The 19,019-nt window shown below is 43.8% G+C and overlaps 1 protein-coding gene and 1 non-coding gene across 3 annotated transcripts in view; both read right to left on the reverse strand.

Moving 5' to 3' along the window:
- The window catches only part of NPSR1 (neuropeptide S receptor 1), a 138,851-nt gene that overhangs the window by 5,651 nt on the left and 114,181 nt on the right, over window positions 1–19,019 (reverse strand). For both annotated transcript variants that reach the window (XM_045793644.2, XM_045793643.2), the window contains 2 exons: window positions 11,663–11,739; window positions 302–388 (listed from right to left, as the gene is read on the reverse strand). In XM_045793644.2, coding sequence (XP_045649600.2) covers window positions 302–388; window positions 11,663–11,739 — 164 coding nt within the window. The remainder of the gene's footprint in view (window positions 1–301; window positions 389–11,662; window positions 11,740–19,019) is intronic.
- LOC123789746 (U6 spliceosomal RNA) lies at window positions 14,264–14,366 on the reverse strand. Its single transcript, XR_015724086.1, has one exon. It is a non-coding gene; the product is annotated as a U6 spliceosomal RNA (small nuclear RNA).

Below are 19,019 nucleotides of genomic sequence, written 5' to 3' on the forward strand. Positions count from 1 at the left end.
GGTCAACTGGGTAATTGTGAGCATCATTCGGCTAATTATGACTTAATTGACTTTCTCCAAATTATCCACCCCCTGGTCTTGGTGGGCAACTATAGTCATAAAGGGAGGGATCGGGAACCACTGTCTGCCCTTGAAGGAGACATAGATGGACTGGTAAATTCCACACATTCCTCTCCAGTCAGACAAAGGTAGAGTTCTGGCAAATTCCTTTCTTGTGTGGGCTCTCCACCACCAGCTCCCGGGACAAGCTTGCTTTGGAATGTTCGTACAGTTCTGCAACACGAGGAAGGACTTTGCTTACCCAGAATGATGACAATGCTATACTTGATGGCTTTGATTTTTGCCTTTGAGATGAGCCCTCGGTGGTAGCTGGTGCACAGCTTTCCATCTGGAGATACAAAAGGGGGGAATGGTGAAACGAAGTAGTGTTTTTGCCAGTAGGAACATCACAGGTTAGATCCATAGCCATCATGGGACCACTTAGATCCTGCTCACCTCCTTGGTCCTGGGAGGACCTCCTTGGATATTTTCAGAATAGAGATGGCTTTGGGCTGGTTGCTGGAAACTGCTCAGGTTGCAGCTTAATATAAAATGCAAATGATTGGGACATCCAGACTCTCTCCAGAGTCTTGGCTGAATGCCCTGAATCAGCTGAAGCTGGAATTAGCCTTGTGACCTGGAATTAGCCAGGGGGCAATGCTAAGCTACCCATCTAGTCACTTCGGCAACTTAGGGCAAAGCCACTTTCTTAGAATGGTTACCCCAGACTTACTCGTTCTTCTAACTCAGAAAATCCACTCTCAACAAAAGCTTAAGCCAGGGATATGAAAAACAAAACAAAACAAAACAAAACAAAACAAAACAAAACAAAACAAAACAAAACCTGTCCCAAGTAGGAGCCTGGATATATAATTTAATTCTATGTGGGCTGTGGTTTGATGGCAAACACCCGAGGGGTAAATACAAGAATCTATTAGAATAGAAGCTTGATGGAGGCAGGGACTTTGTTTTCTTCATTGCTGTATCCTTAAACTTAGTGAGTGATTAATAAATATTTGTTGAATCAATGAATACAAACCTCTCTCTAGTTAAGAAGTAGTGGTAAAACAAAAGTTGATTAGGGTGGACGGAATTCAGAGTGATAGCTCTTAGTAAAAGGAGTGTGTAGATGGTATATTTGGGAATGGAGATGTTGGACGCAGGGTCCCTGCCACCACAGAGTTTTTACTCTCAGAGCTTCTGCCAGGCAATATGGCGCCTTTGTGAAAATTGGGAAAAGGTGCCCTTCCTGTGGATGCCTGCAACCTTGCCCCAACACACCCTCAGTGAGGAAAGCACGGATAGGATGCCAGTCCCAAGCACCCCTAGCTGGATGCCACCAATTGGGGCTCAATGAGCAGGGTCCTAGTGGTGGCCCATGTCAAAGGCCTACCCGGGGCACCTGTCGTATGGGGCAGGACGGTTGTACGCTAGAGACCAACAGCTGTGCTCGCCTGTCCTCACGACAGTGTTCAGGTTCCATGTTTGAAATTTATTTAAATCCCATGGAAACTGGTCTGCAGTTGACCTTTGCACTATCATTCTAGACCCTCGCCAGTCTAATCCAGCCCAATCTGACCAACAGGGCACATCTGCCAGGAGGTAAGGACTGAACAGAGGAGGCTAAGATCGAGTTCCTGTTCTTGAGGAGGTTTCAGTCCAGCAGGAAAGATCACACACTGCCCTGGGTGAGGACAAGGCTGGGTGAGATGAGAGAGGAAAACCAGCTGTGAGGGAGAGAGCCGTCCCCCAGTGCTATGTGCGGCAAGCCGCAGGACGGGTGCAGGGAATCCAGAGGTGGAGCTGGGGGGTGTGGGAGCGAGACTGGGAGAGACTCGTGAAGCAGATGGAGTGTCCTCAGCCAAGACGCGGAAACCAGAAAACGTCTGATGTATTTGGACCACGGGGGCATCACCTCACTTGGCTGGAGCTTAAAAGAATGTTGATTTTCAGGGGGGAGAACTGAGGCCAAAGTGGAAAGACCTAGAATGTCTTCCCAGGGAGTCTGGGCTGAATTCCTGAGGTGACCGTAAACCATGGAAGCTTCTGAGTCTTTTCACAGTGTGAGCATTTACCCACTGGAGAGGACAAACGGTTATCAGGAATAATAGGAGTAAGCTTTTATATGCAATAAGCTGAAATGCTAATTAGAACTGGTTTTTTATTTCTTACTGTATGCCTTGTGAGGCCACTCTCAGGTACTATTAGGGCTTCATATTACTCCGTGCAAGATGTCAGTGGCATAAGGAAGCCAATGTTTCAGAAGCATTTACAGCATCGGTTCTAAGCTAGGGGCGGTATTGCCCCCGAGGGTTACATTTGCCAATGTCCGGACACATTTTTGTTGTCTCAGTGTGCGGGGGGCTGCTCTTGCCATCTCGTGTGTAGAGGCCAGGCATGCTGCTAAACATCCTTAGATGCACAGGACAGCAAAACAGAATTATCTAGTCCTCAAAACCAATAATGCCAAGGTTGAAAAACCCTGATTTCCATGGGGGTCTCCTGGGAAGGATACAGCTCCCAGGTCAGACCTGAATATACCTTCTAGCTCTACCAATGACCAGCTGTGTATCCTTAGGCAACTATTAACCCTTCCCAGCCTCAGTTTCCCAATTTAAAAAACGAGGCATAAGACACCAAACTCAGAGGCTTTTTTAAAGGGGCAGAGGAGGGGATCTTTCAAGCAGACTCTCCACTGAGCGTGGAGCCCCATGCAGGGCTTGATCCCACAATCCCACGATCGATCCCCCAACCCTGAGATCATGACCTGATCATGACCAAGAGCCAGACGCTTAGCCGACTGAGCCACCCAGGCGCCCCGCACCAAAGTCAGAGTTTTGAATATACAAATAAAATAATGTATTCAAGATGCCAAGCCCTATGCTGAGAATGTCAATTCCCTTATTAATTGGGATGAATAAAGTTTTAATAGTATTTCAGGATGAATATGACGTGCCTTTATGGAGGCGAACAGACGGTATTACTACATTTAGATGGTCTATTATACACTGTTGTTATCTGTATATAGAAATTACATACATCCAAAAATTCTCCCGGAAGGATTTTACCCATGGGAGGCAACTAAGAAATACAGCCGACCAAATTATATCCTTTCAAAATATCCCCATTTGCTGGAGTAACAGCTGCCTCCGAGACAATATAGTTGTGAAGACTTGGTTGGTGTTTCAGAAAAGTTCTTGAGAATGACATTTGTGCTCTGAAGTCTTTTTTAAAATGGAACCTTGCAGTACTTTCCACAGGGCAACTTGGTGACAATATAATCAACTACCTGCCCTTTGAACGCCCAACGAGATCCGTGAAAAGCATCTTTAATCTGACCCCTCTAGGAAATGCAAAGCCTCCAGCTTCTAAGGATGGCTCTTCAAAGAGAACTGAGCTGCAAAATGCCAGTAATTCTCCTTTATTGGGAGATAAAAGGATTATTTCCACCCAGGCCTTGGCTCGGAGCTGGAGCAAAGAGCAGTTAAATCCAGCCATCCCTGCGCACTAATAGCTGGGGAAGCCTTGAGGCGGCAGGGCCATTAGATTGCAGACTGGAAGCAGCACGCTGCCTTAGGCAATCTTAATTCACAGACGCATCCTAGTGAGGGCCCACACTGGCCATGTAGTCTCCAAGGGGCCAGTTCCTGCTCCTTCCCTCCCCACGCTTCACGCCCCTTGCAGAGCCGCTGGGAATTCATTGTGTTTGTGAACTGAGCGCCTGAAGGGGGAGCAATTGGTGTCTTGGGATTTTTAAATGAGACAATTTATTCCTGGTGGGAGGGGACTATTCCATCTGTGGGCTTATAATGAGTGCAAGTGATTTGTTTGTAACCAGGAAATCTACCTGCGGATGTTTAAAAATAAACGTTTTTACGTGTTGGGAAGTCTGTGTATTTCAGGTTGATTTTAAAAATGTAAACGTTTTTAACAGTCATGCCCGAATTGTAAAATTTTTAAAATTTGAAATTAATTTTTGATTTCCGATCATTGATGGCCTGTTTATCTACAAATAAAACCTCAGTGTTATATATTTCCAGTGCATTAGGTCTCATCTGCTTAGCTGTGGGATTTTGACCACTACCTTCCCTTGGGTTTTTTTTTTTTTTTTTGGACCCTCTAACAAACCAGAGGTCATAGCTACTTACGAGGAAGTATGGCCTAACTCACCTACCTTGCAGCCTTTTCTGTTCCTCAGCTCCTCAGCTCTGCTGGAACCACGAAACCTGGCAGACCTAAAATTATTGTGGCAGGGACAGGTGAGCTGTCCCCCAAACCCTATGCTTTTCAGCAGGGTGTCGCTCTACCTACGGGAAGATGGGAAGAGTCTATGGACAGTATTCTCAGGCCTGGCGCAGATAAACCACCTGAGTAATCCTCCTCTCTCTCTTCCACCCACCCCTAACTGTTAGATGTTGATGCTGAGAGATACCTTACGGCCATCTGGTAAGTGAGGCAGAATCTTCATCTGCTTGAGTTTCTGAACGACTGTGTGGAGCAGGGCCCTTCCCCTTGACCTTTACTGACAATTGGACTTTAATTAAAGAAGAAACAAAGTTCTACTGTGTCAAGCTACTCTTTGGTATAGCAGCTAGTGTTTCCTTAACTGAAGCAGAAATTGGTGTCTCATATGCAATGCTATCGTAACAAAAATCTAAAACATGTAGCATTGGCCTGTGGGCTGGCAGCAGGTGGCAAGGAAACTGATAACTGGAAGCTGGGACACTAGAGATCCATTTGATAGAACCATCATATACGATGCCTGCAAAGTCAAATTGTGTGCCTACTGAGCCTGGAGCCCAAGGGACAAGGCTGGTTTAGCAGTCAGGGCTCTCCAGAAGATGGAACCAATAGGAAATACGTGGAGATATACATAAAAGGAAATGTATTATAGGAATTGGCTCACAAAATTAGGGAGGCTGGGAAGACCCACGATTTGCTGTCTATAAACTGGAGAACCAGGAAAGCTGGTGGTATAATTAAGTCCAAGTCCAAAGCATGAGAACCAGGGAAGACGTTGTTGTAAAGCTGAGCACAATGGCTGGAGACTTGGGCAGTCAATGGTGTAAATTCTGGGCCTAGCCCAAGGCCCAAGGAGTTGTGTTGATGTCCAAGGGCAGGGGAAGACGGATGTCCCAGCTCAAACAGATTTGCCCTTCCTTTGTCTTTTTATTCTATCCAGGCCCTCAACAGATTGGATGATGCCTATGACATTGGTGAGAACATCTTTACTTAGTCTACCGATTCAAATGCTTCTAGAACTGCCTTCCAGACACACCCAGAAATAGTGATTTGCCAGCTATCTGGGCATCCCTTAGGCCATTCAAGTTGAGACATAAAATTAACCATCACAGTTGGTAAACGGAATGTGAATAGTGTGTGTTGACTGCTACCAGCTGTGGTTAGCAAGGTATTAGGTAAAAGAGATGAACTCAGACAAGAGCTGGTTGGTTTATGAACAAAAATGACAGGAAGTTAAAGAAAGTCTTAGTTTGCGATCCCAGACTTCTAGCCCCTAATAGTAACAGATACATACTTCTCGTGAGCTGGTGCAAACTGAAACTGTGAGCAGAGCGTTAAAACAAATGTGTACGCCTTCTAAGTGTACAAGTCTTATGCCAGTGAAGCTGACCCCAGTCCCCCAATCAAGTGATAACATTGAGAAGTTTCGACCAGCAAAGACCCATTCAGAATCATTCCTGAGGAGAAGATGAGACTCAGGATGTGGCCTCTGGACCATTGTTTCAGATGGCTTCAACCTAGCTTCCATGAATTTAAAGACAGGGATGGCATGAGGAAGCCAAGAAACAAGTCAGAACTGAGAATTTTATAAAGAAAGACTTTTTGGACATGGTTACTGGCACATGAAACTGACTGAAAGCAAATGGATCAGAAGTCTACCAAGTTTTTGAGGAGTGATATTGCCAAATAAACCATGAGCTCTATACCCTTTTCGACACTTTGAAAGATCAGACGTTAACATTTTTACTAATTCTGTGGATAGAAAATTGTATCTAACTGAGGTTTAAATGTGCATTTTCCTGATGATCAATGAGGTTGAGAATCTTAGCTTTGGCCATTCCTTTTTTCCCTTCTGTGAAATGCCTGTGTATTGCTCATTTTTTTTCTATTTATCTTTTGTTGTTGTATATATTTTTTATAATTGAAGTAGAATCAGCATGCAATGTTACAGTAGTTTCAAGTGAACAACATATTGATTCAACAATTCTATCCATTACTCAGTGTTCACCACGCTTTGTAGTCACCATCTGTCACCCTACAACATTATCACAAATTATTAATCATATTTCCTATGCTGGACTTTTTTATTCTATTCATCTTTTTTAAAAACTCTTTTTTTAAATTGAGTTTTAGGAGTTCTTCATATATTCTAGATACTAATCCTTTCCCAGGTCTATGCGCTGCAAATAACTTCTCCCACTTTGTACTTGACTTTTTAATATTAACAGAGTCAAATTTATCTATCACTTCTTTTATGATTTAACATATCTTGGATCTTGTTTAAGAAGTCCTTCCTTATCCCAGTGTCATAAAGGTATCACCCTACATTTTCTTTCAAAAGTTTTACGTATCCTGAACATAAAGGAAATCTCGCTTAAAACAGTCAGAAAGGCCTGAAGGGGGCGCTCACACGCACGTACCACTCCCTGCAGCCTGCCTAACCAACAGAAGGAAGAAACAATCATTTGGACAAGGGAGCTCACTTTTCACACAGAGATTAGTCTCCTGCCTTTAAGAAAAGTAAGGAAGAGCTTTCCCTGCCTGAGCGTCAAAGCACCAACCACCGCCTGCCGCCAGTGAGGAACCGCCGCCACCTGGAACTCTGGTTCTCCAATGACCTTTTGTTCAGAACAGCCCTCCCCGGGGTTCCTCCTACAACCTAGTAAAAGCTCACCTTCCCTTTGTCTCTTCGGACTTGCCTAACGTTTGCCATATCTTGCTTGTCCCGAATTGCAATTTCTCCGCTATTCATGAATAAATTCATTTTTTACTTAAATAAAATTGCTCTTTGCTCTGCTTAAAGTTAACAAAATTTCAGTCTCCAATTCACCTGGAATTTGTTTTTGCCTATAAATTGAGGTAAACAGCCGGTTTTCTTTCTTTCCCTATGATCTTCTGACATATATCAAGTTTTCATATACATGTAGGTTCTGTTTTGAGGTTGTTTCATTTTCTATTTGTCTATTGTATTGTGCCAATACCATACTCTATTAATCACTCTGACTTTATGATAGATTTTAATATTGAATACAGTAAACCTCCCCTACTTTGTTCCAGTTCTTAACGAGTGTCTTGGCTATTCTTGGCTCTTGAAATTTCCACGTATATTTTAAAATTGGTTTGTCAAGCTCAATAAAATGTCCCATTTTAATTTTGACAGGAACTACATGAATCTGTAGATTGTTGGGGAGAATTGACATCTTCGAGCTATTGAATCTTACTATCCATGAACTTGTTATAAGCTTCATTTATTTAGATCTTTCTACTTTTTTTTCCATGAAGTTCTTTATGTCTTTTGCTAAATGTCGTTATCTGTAGAGAAGCCATTTTGCCTACATTTACTGGTGAAGAAAGGTGCCGAGAGCAGTTAATGGGCTTATCTTAAATTCGTTTAGCTAGAAATGAAGAGGACTCTAACCCAGTTCCTAATCCAAAGCTTTTTCCTCCACTTCATTCTGCCTCATTTGATTCGAACCATGCAGTTTGGCGGTGGCGTGGATCGTATCACGCCTCCCAAGCCACGACGGCTGGATGCAAGCCTACGCAGATAGGTTGGCGCCTTCTGTGGCTGCACCTCCCGCGTCTCCTGTCCCCATGCAGTTAAGTGCTCTATTTTACAAACGTAGATCCCTCTAGGCATCAAGAGCATGCCTGTTTATGAAAGATAACCTACAAGATTGAAAATCTCATCTCCTCTACCTCTTGTGTTCCACACTTGTTTGTGGGAAAAGTAGTTAGATCATTTATTAAATAGTTCTTTTTCTTTCCTTTCTGTCCACCTTTGAGGGAGAGAACATAGACATATTTGCCGGTAGGAAGAGTGGTTCATAAACAAATGAAAGCTTGAATTTTGCAGCCTGTATTTACACAGTGTGCTGCTGTTCACACTAATCATTGCTGATGTCCCCATGTTGATGAGCAATAATCCTGGCATGCTAACACCACTGGAGATCTATTTACCAGCCAACGCCATAGCTGCCTGGCTGGAATAACAAAGAGAAAATCAGGCGAGTTCCATTTATGAATCAGATACAGAGAGTATATGGGCTTTTGACACTACTATCTGTGCCTCATTCTAGAAGGAGCTCACTGGTGTTAATATGGACAACTAAAAAAATAGGGGCAATGGAGATGTAGACTTGTATTAAAGAATAAAAATTGACTGTAGCCATTTCCACCGTTGGGGAGGGAAATGGCATGTATATCAGTGGGAAAACCGCTCTCTATGTGGCTTTGTACCATTTCAGAGACTGGAGGACAGGGGAAGCCAGTAGTTTAGGGACTGGAGAATCTAGTACCAGGAAGATATGGGGGACTGTGGAGTGAGACAGAGCCCAACCACAGTGGTGAAAGCCCTGCTGGAAAAGGGTGGAAGGCAGCTTATAGGACATGGAAACCTTTCATCCCCTCAAACCTCTGGCAACATTTGCTCTATTTACTCTTGGGAGTGATAAACTCAAGGAAACTGATGTGGATCTCATGCTTGCTGGGCCAGGAGCAGAGGGAACAGAAGAGCACTATGAGGCTGGTAGGCGAATATGACAGCTCGCTGGAGGGGTGGAGCTCAGGACATGCCAGCCTCCTGGAACTGGCAAGAAGCACGGGACAGGGGTTTAAACCAACCTAATTTAAATCTGCAAGTACAGGAAGGCCTCAGCCTATTGAGGTAAAATCAGGCCCTTGACCAGTAATGGCCACCTTTTAGATTTTAAAGACTTCAAATCAGAACACTTCAGGGGCTGGGACCACAATAGTGCTCTGAAAGCAAAACTCTGGAGGGAGTGGGGTGGAAGAGAAGCAATGCCAAAGAGCCAAAGTTTGGGTTTTTTTAATTAAAAATTATATATATATATATATAATTAAAAATTATATATATAATTATATATATCATATATATATAATTATATATTATATAATATTGTAATTGTTGAAATAGGGTATCTCAGTAATCAGGAAAAATGGGAAAAGTTCTGAATCTTGGACATTACGCATTCACTGAGAATGTAAGTGAATGTTTAGGGATTCATCAGTTTGAGATATATCTATATCTATCTATCCATCCATCCATCAGCTAGCTATCATCTATCTGTATATGCACATGCATATTCTAATATTTACTATATATTCATATAGTTATAAAAGTGTTATAACTTTCTCCTTCTTAATCTGATACATAATAGACATCTTTCTATTGCAATAAGTATACTACACAATACTTTTTACAGCTGGAGTATTTCATTGTGTGTCTATAGAATTATAGTCAATCCCTCATTGCAGGTATTCAGAACTTCTCCCATTTTTCCTGATTATAAACAATGATTCTTATATTTTCTTTCCTTTCTCTCTCTCTTTCATTTAAATATTTAATAAAAAGTTTATTTCCTTGTGGCATATGAGGTAGGACGATAGCTGTATTTATTTCCAAATAAGCTGTCTCAACAACACTAATTACCGAACAATCTCTACTACTCTATCGATATGAAACACTATCATTCTCTAAATTCCTAAGGTTTCCTTTAGAGTTTCTGTTCTGTTCTCTTCCCCTCTTTGTGTAATTCTTTGATAGAGATACCCTATTTCAACAATTACAGTATTTAATGTATTTATTTGATATCTGATAGAGGAAGGACGTCTCCTTCCTTTTTTTTTCAGACAAATATTCTGACTTTTAAGCAAAGCCATTCATGATGAATCAAATGCACGCACTTGTGTTTACTCGTTCGGATTGTTCTTCTAGAAAAACCGGGATGCAGAAACTACCCTGGCATGAGGGCGTGTGTGTGGAGGATCTGCACGGAGGCCAGAATGAGTCACAAGTTGAATGATAGGTATTTCATGGGTGGAAAATTTCCAAGCAGCCCGCGCACACCTCTGGGTTACTCCCGTCAATCACTGGGGGAGTCAGCTGCCTACAACTGTGTCTCCCACTGGAGGAGAGGTTGTCAAACTGGGTTGCACATTAAAATCATCTGAAGAGCTTTCCTGAAGTAACGATGCCAGGCCTCACTCCAAGCAGAGTGAACCAGAATCTCTCAGGCAGCGGTCTCCGGGTATGGGTGCCTTTGAAAGTTTCCCCAGGCCATGCTCTCGTGCAGCCAGCGCTGAAACCCCGTGCGGGACTGTAGGCTTCCTCTAGTTTGAAACCGCGCTATGGATTCGTTTGGCGTTCCCAGCCCTTTGCACCGCTGATGACGTGTGGCAAACGCAGCAGAACTGAACTGAATTCAGATGAAGACACCCAGACTTACACGTCGCTACCAGTTTTCCTAGAGAAGGGACACGGCTGATTAGTGCCCACTTGGGAATCCCTATGACTTTCCCTCCGTCACACTGGGAGAAGCAGCTTCGAGAGGGAGGAAAATGAGCACTGTCTGGGTCCAGTAAAGGTATTCGCTCACAGTCTGAAAAGAGGAGGGCTTCGAGACCGTTTAGGCTGTCCTCTTATTTTAACCTCGTGAAGGCCAGAGAGGTTAAATAACTTTGCAAGGTGGCACAGCTCTCGGTGGCACACCTGGGACAGAAACCAGCCCTTTGTATGCCGGGCATTTGCGTTAGAGCCTGCTGTCCTCGTGTGAGTGCGTGCGAGTGAATGCGCATATGTGGGTGTGCATGAGCGTGTAAGCGTGCGTGTGAGAGACTGGGTGTGTGATGGGGTGCATGTGTGCATGTGTGTACAAGGAATGGGAGGAGGTGGGGAGCCTGAGCAGAGAACTAGTCGCATCATAATAAACAGAAAACCAGGAGCCCTTGCCCCTCTCTTTCTGGCACGTGGGTCACTGCGTTTCCGGGTTGGTCTCCGGTGGTGGGCAGCAGTGTTGGCCTAGGGGGCAGGTGGGCCTCCAGGTCCCAGCGCCTGCCGCACTAAGGTTTACTGACGCAGAATTTGGGGAATGGCTACAGTGGGCGGTCTCAGGCTCCTTCTGGGGTGAGATGGTGTGTTGGGAAAGCATTGATCATACTTTGCCTGGCTTAGGGTCAAGGATTATTCTGTGGGTGGACGGCAGTTTTCTCCATCTGTAAATTCAAGCCAAGTAGAAATGTCTATGCCCGTGCTTCAGTGAATGTGTGCTCCTCGGACAGAAGTTTTTTCAACCCAGTGTCCTCCAGGGTGTTCCTCTTTGCCAAGCCTAAGAAACCATGGCGACCTTTGGATCCTGGCACCCGAAGTCCCCCCTTCCTTCTCGTGTCTGCAGGGAGGTCACATGGAAGAGGCAGCACCTGCCAGGAGAGCCTTTGGTGGGTCTGATCTGCTGGCTGGGTCCTGACAGAATTAGTGCAGCCTTGTTGAATACAGGAAAAGCCCAAGCTCCTATTTGCTAGAGAAAAACCACTACAGAAGCAAAATTACCCAAGAGTGGGGTAATGCTGATTAGAGACTTACCCGAGCAGTTGGAGATCACTGTCTCGTGGGCTTTGCTCTTAATCCAAATGGTTCGGATCACAATGGCATAGATGACACTGTGGAAAGGACAGAAGTAATATTAACATGGCTGGTGGGTCCCTACTGTGAGGACAGAGAGAGAGGACCACTCCCAGTTCCCTGAGTATGAGGTACTGAGGGAGGGGTCTCTAAACCATGCCTGGTCCCTATCCTTGCTGATAATAGAATCCCAGCAGATTACAGCTACCTCTTTTTTAACTGAGGAGGTTAAAACCTGGTGAAGTGAAATGGTTTCTCCAAGATAGCTCTGGTGGTTAGAGGTAGAGCTGAGATTAGAATCTAAACTCAGGGTTTGGGATCAGAAAGATTTATATTTGTAACCAGCTCTACTACTTGCTGGTTGTATGACCTTGACCTTAGACACTCTTTAGTGTGGCTCCATGATTCCTGCCTCTGGTGTTCATGCCTTTGTGAGATCCCCTCCCCTTGAGTGTGGTGGGAACTGTGACTTGCTTCTAATCCATGCATTGCGCTGAAGGTGATAAGTGCCTGTGATCATGTGAGATTGCAGCGCCTGTCTTGCTAGTGTCTCTCTCTGTGGCTGCCATGAGTCCTACAGCTCCAGAAAGTTAATTCTGCCAAGAGCCCACGGGAGCCGGAAAGATCCTTCCCCACTTGAGCCTCTGATGATACCCCAGCCCTGGCAGACACCTTGATGGCTGCCTTGCTTAAGCAGGGGTAAGCCAGGCCCAGTTAAGCCATGTCCAGACTCCTGAGCCAAAGACACTGGAGATAGTAAATGTATGTTTTTTTAAGTCACCGGGTTCATGATAATTTGTTACCCAGCAATAGGTAAGCAATACGCTGACTGATATAGGCTGAATGGTTGTGTCCCCACCCCGAAATTTACATGTTGAAATATTAATGACCAAGGTGATAGTAGTAGGAGGTGGAACCTCTGGGATGTGATTAGGTCAGGAGGGTGCAGCCTTCCTGAATGGGATTAGTGCTCTTACCAAAGACACCCCACAGAGCTCCCTAGCCTCCTCCACCATGGGAGGGCATAAGGAGAAGACTGCTGCCCAGAAGAGAGCTGTCACCAGACTCTGACCATGCTGGCGCCCTGTTCTTGGACGGCCAGCCTCCAGCACTGTGAGAACTGAAGTTCTGTTGTTTACAAACCACCCAGGCTGTAATATTTTGTTACAGAAGCCTGAACAGACTAAGGCACTGGGCCTCTGTGTACACGAAAATGGAGTTAATAACACAAACCTCTTAGGAGGTTTTTTTTGGGGTGAGGATCAAATGTGACAACACTGAAAATGCCAAACACAGCACTTTCGAAATTAGCAGAGACTCAAAAAATGCCATTTTCTGTCCCCTCTCTCTTTTCCCCATTTTTCCCATAACATCACACCGACTGTAGCATGACATAATCCATACCTCACAGGAAAACAAAGTGTTAGTGACTCAAGTCATCAGGAAATTTTGCATCTTTTGTCCCCTTTGATAAATATAAAAATTTATACTCTTCTTTAATTAGTTATTTGATGCTTCCAATACATTAAGAACCTCGACTAAAAACTTTGGGACAAGCGTTATTTTACTTTAGAATGGCACAAACTTCCCTCCTGAGATTTACTAGTTAAAATAAAATCGGAGCTCTGGTCTGCAGTGGCTGACAAAGCACTAATTGTTTTTAGTGATCTTAAGAATATAACTTAATTAATGATTGTGTTGAAAACCTTCTGCTCTTTCTTGCTTTTCCCATTCTTGCTTAGTGAACCCCTCTGAGCACTCCCGGTGAAATTGGAGCCTTTTGGGAGCATGCCCACTCCTTTGCATATACCTGCCCAGGGATTTTTCTGGAATTTGCATGTTTACATTAGAGAAGAAATGAGAAAAAGATTACTTGTGAGTCTATTCTTTACTTTAAGTTGGACATTTGTTACAGCAGGGAAACTTTCTCCCTAGGTGAATGAAATACAAGGAAAGGTTACAACCACCATGAAATATTAATTATGTATTACAGTTGCCGCCCCAGTGCTAAATCAATCAATAATTCAAATATTTATTGGTCACCAGCCATATACACAATGGAAAATTGAGGAAGGTCTTGTGTGTTAGGGGTTTGGGCCTAAGTCATCTCTGTTTCATCTCCTTAGGACCCATTGGGCAAGTGGAAAGCAACTCTTGATAAGTAGGGTGTCCCTTTATTACCCAAATCAGTCCACTGCTCAGAGTGGAGCAGTCATGCATCAGAGAAATCTCTGAATTATATTTGTCTGCTTCTCCTTCCTTGTCTCTTTCATCAGCAAGTTCTGTGGTCTGTCCCTTCAAAATGTCTCCACGATTTGTTCCTTCCTCTCCATTCCTGCTCCTCAGCATCAGTCCAGATCTTTACAACCTTTTTTTTTTCCAAGTATTTTTATGGTTTCTTTTTATTGTGGTAAAATAAGCATAACAAAATTTACGAATTTAACCATTTTTAAGTGCACGGTTTGGCAGCATGAAGTACATTCACATTTGTTGTATAACCATCCCTACCATCCAGATCCAGAGTTTTTCATCTTCCCCAACTGAAGCTCTGTACCCACTAAAAATATTCAGGAAACCTTCAGGAATGTTCATGCCATCCTCATACAGGGGCCATACTAATCTCTGTATGATTCCAATTTCAGTATGTGTGCTCCCGAAATGACCCCTTACGACCTCTTGCCTGATTATTGTGATCTTCTAATACCTCTACTCAGCTACCATCTTGAATGCCCACGGCGCCATCAAGGTGGGCTCTAGGACATAGAGTCATTCTCTGGCTTAAAACCCCCCGGTGTCTCCACTTTCCTACAAGATGACATCCAGGCTTTTACACCGGGCATCCAAAGCCTTCCACAATCTGCCTCTGCCTTCCTCACTTTTACCATCATCATCCTGCTTCTCTCCACCCCAACGTCTCTCAATGATCTTTCTCCATATCAGTGACAGTGGTCAACGGGAGCAGGCTGACAAAACTTACCCTGACTCCATGCTTCATATGCTGTTGACTTTGGGTGAATCTGAGTTCCAGTGCCTTCCATCTCTCTGTGTCTGCTTTGATGTCTTGCTGAAATGCATTTTTAAGCCTACTCTCCATATATCACTTAGCTATGAAACCTTTCTGAGCTGTCCCTGTTCCTCAATGATAAGTAGCTCCCCTTCCTTGGGGCCTCCATGCTGGTGTAACACTGGTTACACTGAGTCTTGTCTATGGTGGTCATGTCCTAAAGATCAGCAGACCTATACATAGCCCATTCGCAGAAACAGAGCTGAAGAATTGCATCTCCAACTCTTTTGGTTTAACTTCTTCCATGTCTTCAATCTATTTCCATTCTCTCAACAAGTGCAGCTTTTCTTCAAGCTTCTCAGAAGTCTGAAAACGGAAAGATCATCCAGATTGAAGAAAGTATCCCTTATGTGTAACTGGCTGGCTGAGTTCTTGATTTTATGGGAGACTATTCAGACCCAGACCCATTTTTCCTTTATAGAGGCAGCTCATGATGGGGGCAGCATGAGAGCCCAAGGCAGAGAAAGATCTCGCAAGACTGCCTTACGAGGATGCCTGAACCCGGTTCCTTAGTTCCATTTCTGGATTATGTGTAGGAAGTGTCCAGGAAACAGAACAAAACCTTTGCTCTTCCCCTGAGACACAACCGACAGCATTCCACTCAGACTATAAGCTCCCCACCCCTGCAGGACTCAGTACAAGGCTAGGGACTTGATGGCTGTCCACTACCATCTTGGGGCCGTAGACCTTCAGAGCCAGAGGGGACGTAAGGCTCCATCTCTGCCTCATATTTTAGGCCTGAGGATGGTGTCCAGTTGTGCTCTGAAGGTCTCATTAGAGGTCAAACATAGGGAAGACAAGTAGGGGGAATCAATGTTTCACTGGACAAGGCCCTTTTTTCTCTTCTCCTGGCAGGGGGATTAAGGATACTCCCTAGTCAAAAGTGTCTCTCTCCTTATTAATTAATTCATTTCATTATATGTATTTGAGGACTTACTTTGTCCCAGGTACCTGTTGAGCCATTGTGGATACTCTGGCAGAAAATACAGAGTCCTAGTCCTCATGGAGCTCACATTGTATTTGTAGACATAGATGATAGTAAATTGAGGACACAGGTTCTAGGAAGATAAAATGTAGGGTGATACAAGAGTATATAATAGGGGCCCTGACTTGTTCTGGGGGTCAGACTTCAGTTTTGAGAGATTCAGTGACTTGTCTGAGTTCACACAGCTAGAGGATGGGTCCTCTGACTTCAAGGGCTGTTAACCAACTTGTTAACAACCTTGTTAAGGAGGGTGCACAAGCTCCTCCAGGGGATGTATTGGGTTATATATGCTCTGTATGGTTCTAGTTATTTCCTGAATGCCTTCTTTGATTCCTAGATCAGGTTAGCACCCCTGCTGTGGGTCCCCTAGGGCTCTCTACTTACCCTATCACAGCACTCATCACAGTGTTATAACTCCTTCCTTAATTGGCTACTTTCTCTTTGAGACAGAAGATTCTTAAATTCAGACAGCATGTGTGTCTTGTCATTTCTGTATCCCCCTTACCAGGTCCAGGGTCTCACAAAGGGTGAGTGCCCTATAGGTATTTCTAGAAATAATGAATATATGGGAAGAGGCAAGGGGTCAGGGACTCAACAGTATCTTTGTATGTAGTTGGGCTCTGGGAGACGTGAAGGCAGAACTAACTTTGGGGGGGATGTAAAAACAGCTTGATACTTAAGAAACTAAAAAAACTGCCAAAGTCCTGATATATACAGTCCATTGGCACCATGTTTAATGGGCTCCCAGGACAGAGAAAGTCAAAGGGATGCTCTTGCTAACTCACTTGGTACCATTGAAATAACTGAGATTCCCTCGTGGTCCTAGAAGAGTTCACTCTGATGACTTTAGTAGTTCAGATGAATTCACTGATGTCTGGAAGCAGCAAGTATGGACAGTTGGGTATCAGTTAGGATACTTTTTGTAGCGACTTACAAAAAATTCCCAACTCAAATCGTTCGAAGCAATCAGAATATTTCTTATCTCCCGTAATTGCAACTTCAAAGGGTCAAAGCTGAACTTGAGAAATCTGCATTCTTTCCATTCCTTTCTCTTTTCTTTTCAGTGTAGGTGTCTCTCTGAGTCAGACTGCAGCAGTTCCAGGTGTCAATCCTGGACACCTCTATCCAGAAACAGTATCCAGAAAATGAGAAGCTGTCCTCTCCTAGACTTGTTTCCTAAGAATGGGGAAATCTTTTCCAAAAGCGCTTCAGAAGACATTCCTTCTCATTGGCTAGAATTGGGCACGTGGCCATTCCCAAACCATTCACATACTGAAGGGAACGGCTGCCATGAGTAGCTTATTGTGGAATAGGTTTTGGAAATCCAACCACAAAAGTCTACCCTAACCTTGCAAATTAGTGAGAATGGCTTTTCAAAAGGTATAATTCTTGCCACCCCTTGGGTAACACCATATGGTATGTCACTTCCTTTACGAATATGATGGGTCATTCTCCTTGACCTTGGACCTCATGCCCAGGGATAGTGCTGGTCAGACCCCTGGGTCCCTTTTACTCACCATGGCCTTGAACTCTACTGGGCTGTACCAACCTTAGCATGGAACTTTCCCACAGTCTGATTGCCATTCCCCAAGCAAAATAAATGGATTTTTGTTTTCATATAACACAAATCGATGCTCCATGACAAATGTGCTTTTTTCCACTTACTCCCTTGCAATTGTTGGCCGTGGACCTTTCATGCCTCTATCTTTATGTCATAGAGATAAAAATGATAGAAGAATGAGAAATCAATTAAGTCACAAGAATACCACCACTGCCAAAGTAAAGCAATGACACCAGGGCTAATAACCTACCCAGCAACAGTTAGACAGTTATACCAAGTAAATTTTGAAATAACAGGAGTTGTGTTGACCGAGAAAAACAATGTATTGCCTTTATTGTCAGTCACTAGGGTTTCAAGTCCTGGGAGCCTGATTCAATTAATGACAGAAGAGATAGATCTTTATTGATACACAGCTCTCATGAGCGTTTGCCCCCGACAATACAACTCTTCCTTCCTCTCTCCTTCCCTCCCTCTCTGCCTTTCTTCCTCTCCCCCTTCTTTCCTTTATCCCTTTTTTCTTCTCTTTCACATATACGGAGGATCTATCATCTGCCAGAAACTGAGCTAGGCACGAAATAGCCAGAAATTTCCATATTAGCTGTGTGTGTGTCAGAGTGAGATGACCCCTCTGTGCCGTGATTGGTGCACTGTAACAGGCCTGTGTTGTCCATTCACTCCAACATTTACAAAGGGAGCATTAAGTACTGGATTTGGAATCCAGAAATTAAGAGACGAAGTTCTATACTCAAGACTTACAGCCACACAAGCAGGTGATGACGCTACCACAAAGCCTTCATGGCGACAGGGACGAGCTGAGGTTGGAGGCTATGGGTGAACACCTGAGGCACTACTTGGCCCAGGACCGGCAGTGGCCGCTCCGTGTGGAGTTGGTACGTGGAGTGAGACATGAAGGATGTGAACTGAGCTGCCAGAAGCAAGGCGTCATGCAGGGTGAGTGTGGGAGAGTGGTCAGGCAGAAGGAATGATGTGCACAAAGGTACAGGGGTGAGAGGAGGGAGGGGCGTCCCTGTCATTACGGCTGGAGTAGTGGGTGAAGGGGAGAACCTCAGTAGCTGCCCTGAAATAGCCAGGGGACCTTTGAGAAAGACCAGACATCTGTCTTAATGGATATTAAGTGTATATAAAGCTATAATAATTAAAACCATGTGGTATTAGTGGCAGAAAAGCCACTCACTTAGTTATTTGTGCATTCTCTCCTTTCTTCATTATGGCAATTCCTATTAACTGAAAATAAAACCATATTCAAAATGCAGAAGCAAATGACAAACTAGGGACGTGTTTGCAACATATAAAAAAAGAAAAAGGTTATTGTATAAAGAATATCTCTCAAGATAGAGAAAAAAGAAAATAAAAACAAAATGAAGAGACTAACAAGTTCAGAAACAAGGAGAGTATTTAGAATAAAAATATGCATATGATAGAATTGCCATTTCATACCACGTAGAAAAGATGGATTACTCAGTATTCAGTAAGTGGTGCTGGGACAAATGACCCGGCATTTAAAAAAGCAAACTTAAGTTAGATCTCAAAATCATATATAACATTAAAAGTAAAAAGTATTGGGGCAATTGGAAAATCTAATCAAATACTTTAAAAAAAAAGATTTATTTATTTGAGAGAGAGAGAGAGAGAACATGAATGGAGGGGTAAAGGGAGAGGGAGAGAGAATCCCAAGCAGCACTGAACA

This window comes from Ursus americanus, chromosome 3 (assembly GCF_024610735.1).
Source record: "Ursus americanus isolate L20-20 chromosome 3, mUrsAme1.1.p, whole genome shotgun sequence".
Lineage (NCBI taxonomy): Eukaryota > Metazoa > Chordata > Mammalia > Carnivora > Ursidae > Ursus > Ursus americanus.